General features: G+C 38.0%; 1 protein-coding gene across 1 annotated transcript in view; it reads left to right on the top strand.

The window, feature by feature from the left end:
• RPS6KB1 (ribosomal protein S6 kinase B1) overlaps positions 1 to 8,253 on the top strand; it is a 72,538-nt gene extending 64,285 nt beyond the window's left edge. The window contains exon 16 of the mRNA XM_043583876.1: positions 7,929 to 8,253. Within this exon, the coding sequence (XP_043439811.1) occupies positions 7,929 to 7,944 (16 nt within the window). The 3' untranslated portion in view covers positions 7,945 to 8,253. The remainder of the gene's footprint in view (positions 1 to 7,928) is intronic.
• The last annotated feature ends 9,526 nt before the right edge of the window (positions 8,254 to 17,779 follow it).

Raw genomic sequence — 17,779 nt, 5'->3', positions numbered from 1 at the left:
ACGCTTAACCGACTGCGCCACCCAGGCGCCCCTGTTTATTTATTTTTGAGAGAGAGAGAGAGAGAGAGAGAGAGAGAGAGCGAGCAGGGGAAGGGCAGAGAGAGAGGGAGACACAGAATCTGAAGCAGGCTCCAGGCTCTGAGCTCTCAGCACAGAGCCCAACATGGGGCTCAAACTCATGAGCTACAACATCATGACCTGAGCTGAAGTCAGCCACCCAGGTGCCCCTGGTTATCTGTTTAGAAACACTTTTTCATTTTCTAATTTTTAGTTGTGGTAAAATACACATAACATAAAGTTTACTATTTTTAACTATTTAACTATTAACTATTTTTAGGTGTATAGTTCAGTATTGTTAAGTATATTCACACTGTTGTGCAACCATTCCTCAGAACTTATCCATCTTGTGAAACTGAAACCCATTAAGTAATAACTCCCCATTTTCCTTCTTCCCAAGCTCTGGCAAACACCATTCTACGTTCTGTTCCTATGAATTTGACTCATCTAGATACATCATACAAATGGATTTATACATTATTTGTCTTTGTGACTGGCTTATTTCACTTGGCATAATATCCTCATAGTTCCTTTATGTTGTAGCAGGTATTAGAATTTACTTCCTTTTTAAGGCTGAATAATAATCCACTTTGTATACCACATTTTGTTTATTCATTCATCTGTTGATGGACACTTGGTTCCTTCCACCTTTAGGCTATTTTGAATAATCTGCCATAAATATGGGTATACAACTATCTCTTTGAGATTCAGCTTTCACTTATTTTGGATATACCCCAGAAGTGGAATTATTATATCAATTTTTAATTTTTTGAGGAACTGCCAAACTGTTTTCCTTAACAACTACACTATTTTACATTATCTCCAACAGTATACCAGAATTTTAATTTCTCTACATCTTCACCACACCTGTTATTTTTTCCCTTCATTTCTTCCCTCCTTCCTTTTTAAAATAGTAGCCATTTTGTTAGATGTGAGGTGATATCTCGTTGTTTTCTTTTATACAGCTTTATTGAAATATAGTTGACATGTAATCATTATGGTTTGATTTGCATTTCCATAACGATTAATGATGTTGAGCATCTTTTCATATGCTTATGTTAGCCATTTGTATATGTTCTTGGAGATAATTGTTTTTAATTGTTCTTTTAATGATTATACTATACATCCCTAACCTTTCACAGTTTACTTCAAGTAAAATGTCAGAATCTTATATCCGTATAGGTGCCTTTGTTTTCCTCCCTTCTGATTATCATGTTGATTGCATTTCTGTCATTTGAAAACTACATCAAATGATGTTATAATTTTTGCTTATAATAGTCATACAAATTTTAGAGAAATCTAGTGAAAAAATAGTCTTTTATATTTATCTACCTATTTAGATTTATTTTGCTTTTCTTTCATTCCTAAAGTTCTAAGTTTTCTTCTTAAGGGAATCTTAGGGAATCAAAAGGGTATCATTTCCCTTTGTCTTGATAGTGCAGGGCTCCTGGAAATGTATTCTCTTAGTTTTCCTTATTCTTATAATGTCTTTACTTTCATTAATGAAAGATACTTTGGTTGGTAACTAATTTTGGTTAGATAGTTTCAGCATTTTACAGATACCTCATTGTTTTTACTCTCCAAGGTTTCTAATGAGAAACCCATAGTCATTCAAATCTTTGTTCCTTTGTATGTTATGTCTTATTTTCCTCTAGCTGGTCTCAAGATTTTTTTCTTTATCTTGAGTTTCTAGCAATTTTTGTTGTTGTTTAATTGAGGTATAATTGACACATTATTGTTAGTTTCAGGTGTACAACGCAATGACTCAGTATTTGTATATCCAGCAATTTTATAATGATGTCTTTGGGAGTGGTTTTTTGTGAGTTTATCCTGTTTGAGATTCACTCAGATTCAAGAATCTCAGTGGATCTGTAAATTTACATCTTTTACCAAATTTTGTGGAGTTTTTGGTAATTATGTCTTCAACAACATTTTTTTTGTGTGCTCCAATCTCTCCTACAGTAGGTTGACTAATGGCTACCAAAGGATATCAAGACTTAATCCTAGAACTTAAAATATTACTTTATTTGGAAAGAGGGTCTTTGCCAATGTAATTAAGTTAGGGATTTTTGAGATAAGGCAGTTACGTTGGATTTTTTAAGTGGGCCCTAAATGCCATCACAAGTGTCTTTATAAGAGAGAAGCAAAGGAGGTAACACAAAGAGGAGAGGGCAGTGTGAAGATGGAGTAGAGGGAGAAATGACCATAAAAGCTAAGGAATGCTGATAGCTACCAGAAGCCAGAAGTGGGCAAAGAATGATTCTCTCCTAGAACCTCCAGAGGAATTGCAGCCCTTCTGACACCTTAATTTCAGACTTCTGGCTTCCAGAACAGTGAGAAAATGGTTTCTGTTGTTTTAAGGCACATAGTTTGTGGTAATTTGATATAGCATCAATGGGAAAGTAATATACCTCCAATGTACCTTTACATAGAAACTAATGTACCTTTCTGGAACTCCAGTGAATGAATGTTAGACCATGTGATACTGTCCCACAGGACCCAGAGGCTGTCTTTATTTTCTTTTCAATCTTTCTTCCCCCCTCTATTCTTCAGACTAGATAGTTTCTGTTGGTCTATCTTCAAGTTCCTCTATCACCTTTATCCTATTATTGATCTTATCCAGTGAAATTTTTTATTTTGATATATTTCTCAGTTTTATAATTTCTATTGGTTTCTTTTCCATAATTTCTTTTTCTCTGCTGAGAACTTCTGTCTTTCCATTTTTAAGCATGTTCACTTCTATCTTACAGAGCATAATGATAATAACAATGTGATATAATAACAAATATATATTTGGTTTCTGCCCCTGGTTCCTGATAGAGCTTCTAAAACCATTTTAATTTCCTGACCGATGGGAGTGATAGGAATATCTTACACAGAGGTTTAAACCCTTTGGAATTTCCTGGGTGATAGGAGCATCCTTTGTTCTAATGAGGTGACTCTTGGTTAGCTCCTGGATAGTTTCAAGATTGGGGCTGGTCATCAGAAATACCAAGCCATGATTAGTTTAGTCCTTTCAGTCCTACCCTCCATCCTCAGGAAAGGGAAGAGAAGATGGAGACTGAGGTAACATTGAATCATACCTACATGATGGAGCCTCCATACAAATCCCTAAACTACAAGGGGAGCTTCTGGGTTGCTGTACACATCCACTTGCCAGGAAGGTGGTGTATCCCAATCCCGTGGAAGCAGATGCTCCTACACATGGGACCTTTTTATTTTTTTTATTTTTTTATTTTTTAAAATTTTTTTCAACGTTTATTTATTTTTGGGACAGAGAGAGACAGAGCATGAACAGGGGAGGGGCAGAGAGAGAGAGACACACAGAATCGGAAACAGGCTCCAGGCTCTGAGCCATCAGCCCAGAGCCTGACGCGGGGCTCGAACTCACGGACCGTGAGATCGTGACCTGGCTGAAGTTGGACGCTTAACCGACTGCGCCACCCAGGCGCCCCAACATGGGACCTTTTTAGACTTCACCCTGTTTACCTCCTCATCTGGCTGCTTGTATTCATTATAACATCCTTTATAAAAAACTGGTAAACATAAGTAAATCTGTCCTGGAGTTTTGTAAGCCATCCAAGCAAATTCCTAATTCTGAAGGGATGATTATAGGCCCCCTTAACTTTGTAGCCAAGTCAGACAAAAATCTGGGCCCCTTGGGGACTCACTTGTTACTTGTGACTGGCATCTGAATTGAGGGTAGTCTTATGGGACTGAGTCTTTAAGTCTGTGGAGTCTGACATTAAGTTATAGGATACCCAGTTGTTATCCAGAGTTGGAAAATTAGGTGATGTGCTTAAAAAAAAAATCTTCATACACTTGGTGTCAGAAGTGTTCTCTGGGCAGAGAAACAGTTTTTCCTTTAGTTGGTGTTGGAGAAATGAGATTTGCCAAAATGGCCCTTGGCTCAAGGAAACATGTGGTGTATGAAGAGAAGGGATGGGGATGAGGAACCTCTGATCCCAGGATGGCTACCTAATTACCCATGGTATGAAACTGCAGCTGCACTGCAATCAGTTACTAAAGGTAACAATTACCATTGGAATTTAGAAATGATGGTAGACCCAACCCCTGTAGAGTTGGCTTACTGTGGATATGTAAGGAAATGTAAAATAATAAGAAACATATTAACTGTACAATCCCTTGGTTATTGTTATCTGTAATATCTAAAGTGAAAGAAAGTGTAGTTAGGCTTTGATTCTAGACCAAGCTCAGATTTTGATTGGTGTGAGCTTCGTCCACTAGCCTCAGAGCTGCCCACAAAGGGAAAAAATATGCCAGAACAAAAGAAATTGCCTCTAATACCTCTGGTTGCCAACAAGGTAGTCAACATGGGGGGAAGGCAAAACCAAGAAACTACTGAGAACAGTGGGTATAGTGTAGGATTTGTCTCATTTTGTAGGTCAGTATCATCAGCTTTCTGAAGAACCTTTACTCAAATGGATTGTAAGAGTAACTAAATTAGGAGAAGTATCTTTGGTTTTAAATACTGCTGAGTGGAAGAGTTTGTTTGGGCTGGTACAGGACCCAAAGCTCACTGTTAAACAATCACAGATGGCTATACATGATTCAGACACACAGGTGGTTATTCCCAAGGGAACATTCATCCTGGTGGACTGGTTAAAAGACACTGTGAAGTGTGTTTGTCTGAGAAAGCGGGGGACTGTCTAACTCCTCCTATAATTGCCAAGTGGAACCAATCCCAAATGAAGCAGCTGATGTGCTTTGTATGCAAGCCATGTGGGACTGGATCTGTGATGACTGGTATATTCACTTGATGAATATGCTCATTACTCAAGTTATGGTAGATGCTGTGATTAGGGAGGCCTCTGTTGTAGGGGCACTCCATGTAACTTTACTGTTGCAAAAATCAAACAACATGATGAAAAGTCCTATCAGATTTGCTGTATGAGCTTCCCAGTGTAAGTTTTACTGAAAACAAGATCTTTAAAGTAATTAACAAGAAAAGCAGGGAAAGACAGAGGGGAGAGTCAGGGGACTTGTCTCAGCAGAGTGGAAGTTTATGGATGGTTATTGAGAAAAGGGAGGAGTGTGGTGGACACTGATGATGTTGAAACAAAGGTGTTGATACAGCACTATCAAAGTTGGGTGGACCAGTGGGATTCCCGATTAGTCCCTCAATGTTGAAAGGCCCCAAACAAGTCTGCTTCATTTACCTCAATTTGGAGGAACTTAAAAAGCTAGAAGGTATAGATTACAATGAAAAACCCTACCCAGAATTGCTTGGGGTGATGGTTAGCTGTATTAATCAAGGTGAAGATATAACTCTAGGGGCCCAAATCCTCTGGCCCAACCCCTGAAGCCATATGGACTTGTGTGGGTAATGTGATCAGGGGATAGAGAAATTTCTGGTACTCCTTTGCAACAGAGCTCCATGCACTGTGCTATGGAAACATGTTTATGAAGTCCTAACTTGGACTACAGTCAGATTGAGAAAATATATAAGAGTTGATGGGATTATAAAAATTAGAATGTTGAAGCAGGCTTTATGTAAAGAAATTGTGTCTCCTCTATCTGAATGTTTTATAGGAATGAATATTAGGTATGACTGGGGAACACCTTCCATAGTTCATGTTATAAACCAGAACCTGTTAATGAAATCTGAATGGAAGCTACAGCTAAGAATGTAAAGGCTGATGGGATTAAGGTGAAAGTTTGGAGGAGAATTGATGTTTCAACAGGCCTTATGTGAAGTGATTGTGCCTCTACCTGATTGCATTATGGGGATGAATATCATATCTGATTGGGGAATATTTCAGCTACCTATTATTATAAAATAGAAGGCATATAAATCTGCCCTTCAAGAAATATTAATTGGACATGCTAAATGAAAATTAATGTTTGCATGAATCCAAACAATATAAAGTAGAAGCTGGAGTGCTGATATGGACAAATTCTTCGTGCAGTAACTGTATGTGGAGCATTCAGTGGGGCTTATCACAAAAGCCTAGGAGCACCTCTTAGCACTGACTATAGGGACTTTGGTCTGGAGAATTTCCCTTTGAAGGGCAATTAGTAGGTTACTATCAGACATTAATTAAAATGGCCATTGTGGGGTGTCTGGGTGGCTCAGATGGTTGAGCATCCAGCTCTTGATTTTGGCTCAGGTCATGGTCTCACAGTCATGGGATCGAGCCCTGTATCAGGCTCTATGTTGCGTGTGGAGCCTGCTTGAGATCCTTTTTCTCTGTCCCTCTGCCCCCCCACCCCACTTCATGCATACACGTGTGCTCTCTCTCTCAAGAAAAAAAAAAAACAGAACACTGACCTTGTGACTAAAGACATAAAATAATCTTGAAACCTAAAATGCCTTTGATGTCTTGGTTGATGTTGGAAAAACACTATACTGGGGAAGGCAGTGCCGAGAACAGTTCCATAATAAAATGGAAATGGTTTATTCAGGGTCATGCTACCTGTGGAATGCAAGGATGATGTATTCACACGTAGGGGGCCTCTTTTCCCCTAGGCCTGACTTTGAAACTGTGTGAGGAGCTGCCAGATTCTGTCATCACTTGGATTGTGTCCAATAAACATCTCTCAGCTGACCAACAAATATCTCCTTGGTTCATGGATGGTAGTTGTAAAGTAAATGGACAACATTCTGTTTGGAAAACCACCACTCTGATCTGGAAGATAAAAATCAGCTAGGTGGGCTGATTTGTATACTGTTTTCTTAGCAGTAGTAGAAGAATTAAACACTGAATGATAACAATCTCTGTATTTCATTTTTTACCAACTAATGGATGATGGCCAATGAAAACCTGATACTCTGGATCCTATTAAAATCCTCTGAAGAATATTGATTTTTATTGTTGTCTTCAGCAGTCAGTTATCTTGGTTGGATTGAGACTGCAAAGTCTATTTTGACTTTTTTTCCCTTATGGATTCTAATGTTAGGACAGTTTCCAAGGCCTATGCAGTGTTCTTTTAGATCTGTCCTACATTTGTACTACTCAGGGGCTAGTCTTGGAATTGTGCTTTGCTTTATATTGCCATTCAGTTCTCAAGGAGTTTACTATGCTGCTTTGGGGTGTTCTGTGTATGTGTACTTCAGAAGTGAGCTCTGGATATATTCTGATTTGTGCACAGAACTAAGAGAACCCTTCTCCAGCTCTCTCCTCTGTGAGATTCTCTTTGGCCTCCTGCCTCTGTCCTACAGCTGGAATGATGGCTTTTATTCTCTGGGAGTTTTACTTGCCCGTGCCACAGCAAGAGGGAAAAATGGGGATTTCTTCCCCACAACTCTTTAAAATCCAGGGACCCATTTTCTGTTTCTCTGTCTATAAAGACAGGGTTGTTTTTTTTAGGAGTTGTAGCTGCCACAGCCTCACTGGGCACCCACACGCCTGTAAAATTCTCTCTCCAACCACCCCCATTCCCGACACACACACACACACACACACACACACACACACACACACGTGAAGCTCTCTCTCATATGGACCCCTCTTCCAATTTGATTCTTGTCCCCAATACTGCTCTTGTTTACCTTTTCAGAATGCTCAGGTAGTGGCTTTTGTGTTTCATCCAGAGTGTTTAGTTATAATCAGCAGTGGAGACAGGTGTTAGTGGACTATTCCTTGGCTGGCACTGGAATCTCTGAATACTTATTTCTTAAATTAGCTATTTAATATCTGTCTCTTCTACTATACTCAGTGTCAATAAGGACTATTTTGGTTTTATTACTGTATCCCCATGACTAGTACAGTTCTTAGCATAAACTAAGAACTCAATAAATATTTATTGAACATATGAATGAATGGACACTTTTCAGATCTCATCTTACTTGACGTTTTTGTAGCATTCTACACTATGGATTGTTCTCACCTGGAATCTTTTTTCCCTAGGCTCCCATATTATTAAAGTCTACTGGTTTCCCCATTTGTCTAGCCTTCCTTTGTAGGTAAGTTGCTATTTCTTTATGAACCTTGCAGCTTTAGAAATTACTTTTGAAAAGGGGGCACCTACATAGTCTGCTCACATAGGCACACATAAATTCTTACTAATAAATTCTCAGTCACCATTTCATCATTTTAGAACCAAACAGATATTTGTTAACTGCATAGTGGCCCTCCTTTGCTATCTATCTTATTTCTGTTACTAGGCCCCATATAACTCTTTTTTCCCCTGCTTATCTAGTTTATTTCCTACACAAATTCTTGCTAGAGTATAATTTTCTAAAATTTAAAAACATGACTCTTGGGGTGCCTGGGTGGCTGAGTCAGTTCAGTGTCTGACTCTTGATTTCGGTTCAAGTCATGACTCCACGTTTTGTGATCGAGCCCTGTGTTGGGCTCTGTGTTGACAGTGAAAAGCCTGCTTAGGATTCTCTCTTTCCCTTTCTCTCTGTCCCTTCCCCACTCACATTCTCTCCCTCAAACTAAATAAACAAAAAACCCCACATTACTCATTCAAATATAAAAGGAAGATATTTCTAATATTTTATTCAACTCATTAATTAATGAGAACATATAAGATATTAAGACTGGTTGAAAGTGAAATTCAAGGGACAGAGAATTTATATAGTCAAAGGAATGCTGAAATAAATTTGTCAGTAGAGGCAAATTTCTGCATGGCAAGAGATATAAAATGTTACATCTCAGGTTATGTTTTTTCTAGATGGAAAACAAATCTCTGCCAGGAGATTTGTATTTATATGACTAAGAACAGGAATCATTTGCATTGCTCATCTGCAATTGCTTTGTTATCATTTACCTGTAAGTTAACCACTACCCCTGTAAAGTTGTAAAATAGCCTAGGCAATAGAAAGTCAAATCAAGATGCACATCCCTATACAATCAGGTAATTCCCAGAGGGTCTGCTAAATTATATCTCGCATTCCAGTGGAAGGATCCCAGTAATTTCTGCCTATTTCCAAGTTTTGAATGTTTTTTTCTTAAGGCTCTTTACCCTGACAAGAAAACTTTATTTTTGCTTTTCTATAGCACCAGTCCCCTTTTCATCAGAATGTTTTTTTTTCCCTTCCTTGTGCCCAGTTATTTCTCTTACTTTGTTTAAATCTTGGCTCCATCTTGCTTCCTTTGAACACAAATTTTTGGTCTTCCTTCTGTCACCCTTATGTGATGTGGCTGATCCTCAGTTCACTTGCTAAACATTTAGAGAGTAATTAGGAGTGTTAGTTTTTTATTTTAAGGTACAGTAAGGTGGTATTATTTTTATTAAAAGTGGTCTTTATTCGGACCCCTGGGTGGCTCAGTTGGTTAAGCGTCCAGCTTCAGCCCAGGTCATGATTCTGTGCTTTGTGGGTTTGAGCCCTGCATCCGGCTCTGTGCTGACAGCTTGGAGCCTGGAGCCTGCTTCAAATTCTGTATCTCTCTCTCTCTCTCTCTGCCCCTCCCCTGTTTGCACTCCGTCTCTCTGTCTCCCCAAAATAAATAAATATTTTTAAAAAAATTTTTAAATGGTCTTTATTTGTTTGGTTTATATGTATATATATATATATACATATATATATATACACACATATATATATACGTATATACATATATATATATATATACACACACACACATATATATATATATATATATATATATATTCTCAGTTTTACTTTAAGCTCCTGGTGTAAATTACAAATGATGTGGGTTTTATTCTTTTTTTGTTTTTTGGTGTAGAAATTGTATCCATTAATTCAGCGATGTAAATACATAGTACTTGTGTTATCACTTTACCTACCTATACCTATGGCAGATAATTGGCAGTGATACCAAACTCATTCTTATTCAGTCTGAACTCAGCCTCAGATACATTTGTAATATGTAAGTCCAGCCATTCACTATCAATCAGTTGAAGTCGATACAAGGTGAACATGTGTTAAATAATACTTTTAGGAAAAATGTCATAGAGCAGTCTGGTTTAGAGTTGGCATATAGGGAGGTAATCTTTGTCTCGCTTTCAAAATAAAAATACCTTTGTTATAAGGCAATTAGTTGTATAAAGTTGATTATAATCTTAAAAAGTATGTTTTCCTTAATACAAATCAAAACCATAATATACTACCTTAATCCAGTGAGAATGGCTAGAAACAAAAAGATAAGAAATAACAAGTGTTGGCAAGGATGTGGAGAAAACAAAATCCTCATGCACTGTTGGGAATATGAATGTAAATTGGTGCAGCCACTGTGGAAAACTATGGAGGTTCCTCAAAAAATTAAAAATAGAAATGTATGACCCAAAAATTCTACTACTGGGTATTTACCCAAAGAAAACAAAAACACTAATTCAAAAAGATATATGCACCCCTATGTTTATTGCAGCATTATTTAAAATAGCCAAGATCTCTGGGGCGCCTGAATGGCTCTAGTTGGTTAAGCATTTGGCTCTTGATCTCAACTCTGGTGTTGATCTCATGGTCGTGAGTTCAAGCCTTACATTGGGCTCTGCACTGGGCATGAAGTCTACTTAAATAAATATAAATAAATGAAAGAAAATAAAATAGCCAAGATCTGGAAGCAACCCAAGTGTTCATCGATTGATGAATGATTAAAGAAGATGTGGTGTATATATACAATGAAACATTACTCACCTGTAAAAAAGAATGAGGTATTGCTATTTCTGGCAGTATGAATGGACCTCGAGGGTATTATGCTAAGTGAAATAAGATGGAGAAAGACAGACACCACATGATTTTACTTACATGTGAAATCTAAAAGAAAAAACAAAAAGCAGAATCAGACCTATAAATATAGAGAACAAACTAATGGTTGCCAGAGGGGAGGGAGGTAGGTGGATGGGCAGAATGGACGAAGGGGAGTTGAAGATACAGGCTTTTAGTCATGGAATGAATAAGTCATAGGGATAAAATGTATAGCATAAGAAATATAGTCAGTGGTATTCTAATAATGTTGTGTGGTGACAGATGGTAGCTATACTTGTGGTGAGCATAGCATAAGGTATAGAGTTATCAAATCACTATATGGCACACCTGAAACTAATGTCAATATGGTGTATCAACTATACTTCAACTTAAAAAATATAGATAAATTGAAGGGTGCCTGGGTGGCTCAGTTGGTTGAGTGTCCAACTCTTGATATCGGCTCAGGTCATGATCTCATGGTTCATGAGATTGAGTCCCATGTCAGGCTCTATACTAACAGTGCAGAGCCTGCGTGGGATTCTCTTTCTATCCCCCCCCCCCCAAGTTGTGTGCATGCATGTATACACACCTGCTCTCTCTCTCAAAATAAACATTAAAAAAACTTTAAAAATATAGATAAATTGAAAAAAGGAAATATGTTTTCCTTTTTAGCTAAACACCCAAATTACCAAAGTAGATACATTTCTTTTTTTTAATATTTTAATTTTTAATTTTTTAATTTTTATTTTTGAGAGAGAGACAGAGCAGAAGCTGGGAAGGGTCAGACAGAGAGGGAGACACAGAATAGGAAGCAAGCTCCAGAGTAGATACATTTCTTATATAAAAATTTATTTGTATCATGTGCTTTAGTGGTTAACCATATGAAAAAAAATATGGATATATTAGCCTATTATCAATGCCCTTTTATTTTTTTGTGACTTCACAACTTTTATTTGTGTTGCTTGTGCTTTGTCTTGAAAATTTCTTCTCCTGGGGCACCTGGGTGGCTCAGTCGGTTGAGCGCCTGACTTCAGCTCAGGTCATGATCTCGCAGTCTGTGAGTTTGAGCCCCACGTCGGGCTCAGAGCCTTGAGCTTGCTTTGGATTCTGTGTCGCCCTCTCTCTCTGCCGCTCCCCCACTCATGCTCTGTCTCTCTCTATCAAAAAATGAATAAAAAACGTTAAAAGATAAATAAGTAAATAAATAAATAAGTAAATAAAAAGAAAATTTCTTCTCCCTTTGCCCCAACAATGGGCAGGGAGAAGATAGCAAAAAAATAAAAGACATCTCTCTTTATTGCACATGGACACATTATTCAGGCTCACCTAGTGAAGTTTAGGGGGAGTCTTGTCACATTCTCAGATCCCTATTCAGGAGACGGGTAGGTTACTGGAGTGGTATCACATGTGAGAGGGGTATCTCTAGGTCCTAGCTATTGGTCCTGTGCTTCCTGGTTCTCCATGTCTTCCTGGCCCTGCTTCCCTCAGTGACCTCTGCAGTGTATCTTTTTAAAATGTATTTACATTCCAGGTGCCTGGGTGGCTGTGTTGGTTAGGCATCTGACGTCAGCTCAGGTCAGGATCTCATGGTTCAGGTCATTAGTTTGAGCCCTGCGCCGGACTCTGTTGCTGTCAGTGTGGAGTCTGCTTCGGATCCTCCGTCCCATCTCTCTCTGCCCCTCCCCTGCTCTCTCTCTCTCAAAATAAAAATAAAATAAAATAAAATAAAATATAATGTATTTATATTTGATCCCAAAGTAATGTGCTTTAGCTTGAAAATTTGTTTGGTTTCATTAAATCTAGAGAGTTTGGGGCACCTGGGTGGCCCAGTTGATTAAGTGTCCGACTTTGACTCAGGTCATGATCTCACGGTTAGTGAGTTTGAGCCCTGTTTTGGACTCTGTGCTGATAGCTTAGAGCCTGGAGCCTGCTTCAGATTGTGTGTCTCCCTCTCTCTCTGCCCCTCCCCCGCTCATGCTCTGTCTCTGTCTCTGTCTCTCTCTCTCAAAAATAAACATTAAAAAATTTTTTTAAAAATATCTAGAGAGTTTTGTTGTAGGTCAAAGAGGGTTCAAAAACATAAATTAGTTACCTCCTTTCTTGTAGAAGAACTTTTCAGTAAGTTTCAGATGTGGCTTGTGTCTAAAAGAAGGATTTGGTGTTTTGTAGAAGAAAGTTCAGTACAGGAGGTATGAAGGATCTATTGGCTTGTTTAATGTTCTCAGTGTTCTTGGGGTGCCTGGGTGATGCAGTCAGTTTAGCATCTGAATAATGCTTCAGATTAGGTTCAGGTCATGACTTCGTTACTTTGTGGGTTCAACCCCACATCAGGCTCTGTGCTGATGCCTCCAAACCTGCTTCAGATTCTCTGTCTCCCTCTCTCTGCCCCTCCCCCAACCATGCTCTGTCTCTATCTTTCTCCCAAAAATAAACATTAAAAAAAATGTTTTTTAATGTGTTCTCAGTGCTCTTGATATATGCAGAGTAATTAAAAACATGGACTATGGTGGGGCGCCAGAGTGGCTCAGTCGGTTAAACATCTGACTTTGGCTCAGGTCACAATCTCATAGTTCATGAGTTTGAGCCCCGAGCTGGGCTCTGTACTGACAGCTCAGAGCCTGGAGCCTGCTTTGGATTCTGTGTCTCCCTCTCTCTCTTCCCATCCCCCACTCATGCCCTGTCTCTCTCTCAAAAGTAAATAAGCATTAAAAAAAATTAAAAAACAAACAAACATGGACTATGGTGCCAAACTTCCTTGGATTCAGCTTGAACAAATTGTTTAACTTTGCTCTTTCTCAGTTTCCTCATCTTAATGTGTTTTTTGTGAGAAATTTTTGTTTATTTACATAATTGTGAGCAACACACAAACATATACACATGTATGTGTTCAAACATATACATACTGTTTCATGTATGACATTAAGAACAATCTTAAGCACTGCACATCTTTGCTATTACATATCTTTTCAAATTTTTTTTTAAAATGTTTTTTTTTTTAATTTTTTTTTTAAATTTTTTTTTTCAACGTTTATTTATTTTTGGGACAGAGAGAGACAGAGCATGAACAGGGGAGGGGCAGAGAGAGAGGGAGACACAGAATCGGAAACAGGCTCCAGGCTCTGAGCCATCAGCCCAGAGCCCGACGCGGGGCTCGAACTCACGGACCGCGAGATCGTGACCTGGCTGAAGTCGGACGCTTAACCGACTGCGCCACCCAGGCGCCCCTAAAAAATGTTTTTATATTTATTTTTGAGAGAGTGAGAGTGAACATGAGCAGGGGAGGGGAAGAGAGAGAAGGGTATAGAGGATCTGAAGCACGCTCTGTGCTGGCAGCAGAGAGCCTGATATGGGACTCCAACTCATGAACCGTGAAATCATGACCTGAGCCGAAGTTGGATGCTTAACCAACTGAGGTGCCCCTTCAAACTGTTTTTTAAGTTTATTTATTTTGACAAAGGAGGGGGGGGTGGTGCGCACACATGCATGTAAATGGGGGAGGGGCAGAGAGAGAGGGAGAGAGAGAATATCCCAAGCAGGCTCCGCACTGTGAGTGCAGAGCCTGACATGGAGTTCAGTGCAGGGCTCAAACTTATGAACCATGAGATCATGACCTGACCTGAAAATCAAGAGTTGAATGCTTAACTGACTGAGCCACTCGGGTGCCCCTATTTGTCTTTACAAATTAAACTTAATACCATTCCTCGGATGTTTACCAGTGCCACATCTTTCTCCTGAAAGTATTAAAATTTATTTTAAATTTTGGTATGGTAATTACTTGATTCTTTTGTTTATTTTTTAAATAGGTTTTTTTGAAAGAGCTGTTTGCTCAAGACAAGAAACTCTCAATTTGTTCAGCTCCAGAAAGAATAGATCAATTTGAAATATTCTTCATAAAATGGCTATAAGAGGCAGCAAGTGCTAAGAAACATGAATTTATGAACATAGCCACATGCTTTTTTCCTTTCAGTTTGATTTAAATTTAATATCCTCCCACAATGGAAAATGATTTACAATAAAGAGATGAACTGGAAGGAATAGGAAAATGGAAACAAGATGTCATTTCTTTTTACTATCCAACAGATTTACCATCTGTTTTAAAGTGTTTGACCATCTACAGTAAATGAAACAAAATGCTTTTTAAAATAATGTAATACTTTAAACTATTTTTACTACCAAACTCTCCCTCCCCTGTGAACACATTCATTTTACTGAGTAAAGGTTTATTTAAGCTCCACTTACATCTATGTTGTTTTTAGCTCATTTCCTTTTTAAAAAAGCAATTGGTGAGTTTATTTCCCAGTTTAGCTGTTATAATAAAATATAAAAGACATTTCTGTTTTGGCCTCTACTATAGCATTATTGAAAGCTATGAAAGTCACAGCAAAATATAGGACAGCATAAAATTAGAAACTGCTGGTGTTTCTGTAGCAGTAGTTACTGCACTTGCAATTTCCCCCCTTCTTGCTACCAGCCCAAATCTGAGTCACCCCTGTGTACCAGACAACAAACCGTAAGTGTGTTGTTTTTTTTAATCTTTTTAAATTACACTTCTTTTATTTTCTTTCTTATTCATCTTCATTCATAAAAATGGTTAAGTAATAATAGAGATTATAGAGAACATAAAGAAGTGAATTTAATTTTTCTCATATAAAACTTTTATTCATTCAAACTAACTTTTTAAAATAATAGCTTTACTGAGATATTATTAACATAGCATAAAATTTACCCTTTTAAAGTATACGGTTCAGTGGTTTTTTTTGTGCATTCACAGAGTTGTGTAACCATCATTATTATAAATTTAGAACATTATCTTCATTTCAAAAAGAAATCCATTCCTCCATCCTCCCAGCTGCTAGCAACCATTAATCTATGTTCTGTCTCTATGGATTTGCCAGTTTTAGACATTTCATATAAATTAGTCATATAACATGTGTCCTTCCTGTGACTCACTTCTTTCACGTAGTATATTTTCAAGGTTTATCCGTGTTGAAGCATGTATCAACATTTCTTTTCTTTTTATTGCTCAATAATATTCCATTATATGGATATGACATGTTCTTTATTCATTCACCAACCGATGGACATTTGAATTGTTTCCCACTTACTGACGATGTTAAGACAATGCTGCTTTTAACATTCATGTATAAGTTTTTTTTTTTAAGTAATCTCTACACCCAACAGGGGCTCAAACTTAGAACCCCAAGATCAAGAGTCACATTCTGTACCAACTGAAACAGCCAGGTGCCCCCCATGTATAAGTTTTTATATGGACATAGGGTTTTCATTTTTTTTAGTATGTATATAAAAATGGAATTGCTAGGTCATATGGTAACTCTCTGTTTAACCTTTTGAGGAGCTGCCAGATTATTTTCCAAAGGCGCTGTACCGTCTTACATTCCCACCAGCAGTGTGTAAGGGTTCCAGCTTCTTTACATCCTCTCTAACACTTGTTATCTGTCTTTTTGATTGTAGCCATCCTAATGGTTATGAAGTGGTATCTCATTGTGGCTTTGATGTACATTTTCCTGATGGCTAAGATGTAGAACATTTTTTCATGTGCTTATTGTCTATCTGTATGTTTATGTCTTTTTTGGAGAAATGTCTTTTCAGATGCTTTTTTTTAATTGGTGTTTTTTGAAAAATGAAAAAACAAATTTAAAACCTATTCGAATGGTTTCTGGTTCATTTTACTAGTATAAATTCTCATAGCTGGTTCATTGAAAGCAAACATTTAAAATGGATTTACCTTAGGATGCTGTGCAGAAAAATGGGTGAAGGATAAACTGTCTAGACATAGCCCCACTTAGCAGGATAGCCCTCTTGTACTTCCATGTGCCCTGACCAATGGTGATGATGACACACATCCTGGTGGCATGCTGCATGTGTTGATTTAGCCTTGTCCACATTGTACTAAAGCGAAATAGGTGTCAGGCTGTCACCATTCACACTAATTTTTATTTTTTAATGTTTTATTTATTTTTGAGAGAGTATGAGTGGGAGAGGGGCAGACAAAGAGGGGGGCAGAGGATCCGAAGCAGGCTCTGCACCGACAGCAGCGACCTGATGTGGGCCTTGAACTCACCAACCAGGAAATCATGACCTGAGCCGAAGTTGAACGCCTAACCAACTGAGCCACCCAGGCACCCCTCACACAAATTTTTAGAAAGAAACCTTTACCAAGGGAGCAGCTTCGGACTCTATCTTTTTAAAACCTTCTGAACTGTGACTTGGAGCCTGCAGAGTAGACTGTGGCTGTGGATGTCAGTGCAACCATCAACATTGCTGTTCAAGAAATTGCAATTTACGTCCATTCCAAGTTGTAAATGCTAGTCTTTTTTTCAATAAAAAGACCATTAACTTAAAAAAATGGGTTTTTGTCTTTTTTTTCTTAGAAGATTTTGTTTAAACTCAAAGTTACTTAACATATAGTGTAGTATTGGTTTCAGAAGTAGAATTTAGTGGTTCATCACTTACATATAACACCCAGTGCTCATCACAAGTGCCCTCCTTAACACCCAACACACATTTAGCTGTCCCCCCAACCCAATTCCCCTCCAGCAACCCTGTTTGTTCTCTATAGTTAAGAGTCTCTTATGGTTGCCTCCCTCTCTGTTTTTATCTTATTTATTTTGCCTTTCCTTCCTCTATGTTCATCTGTTTTGTTTCTTAAACTCTACATATAAGTGAGATTATATGGTATTTTTTTCTTTGACTAACATTTCTCTTAGCATAATACACTCTAGTTCCATCCATGTCGTTGCAGATAGCAAGATTTCATTCTTTTTTGATGGCTGAGGGGTTTTTTTTTGTCTTATTAATGAGTTTGACTTTATATATTCTAGATACAGTTTCTATATCAGGTATATGGTTTGCAAATATTTTCTCCCATTTTGTAGGTTGTATTTTACTTTCTTGATGATATTTTTTTTAATGTTAATTGTTGAGAGAGAAAGAGAGAAAGTGTGGGGGAGGGGCAGAGAGAGAAGGGGACAGAGGATCTAAAGCAGGTTCTGCGCTTAAAGCAGGTCTGAGCCTGTTGTGGGGCTCAGACTCACAAACTATGAGATCATGACCTAAGCCAAAGTCAGATGCTTAACTGAC

This window comes from Prionailurus bengalensis, chromosome E1 (assembly GCF_016509475.1).
Source record: "Prionailurus bengalensis isolate Pbe53 chromosome E1, Fcat_Pben_1.1_paternal_pri, whole genome shotgun sequence".
Lineage (NCBI taxonomy): Eukaryota > Metazoa > Chordata > Mammalia > Carnivora > Felidae > Prionailurus > Prionailurus bengalensis.
Note: the sequence above shows the minus strand (reverse complement) of the source record. Positions and strands in the feature narration are given on the sequence as shown.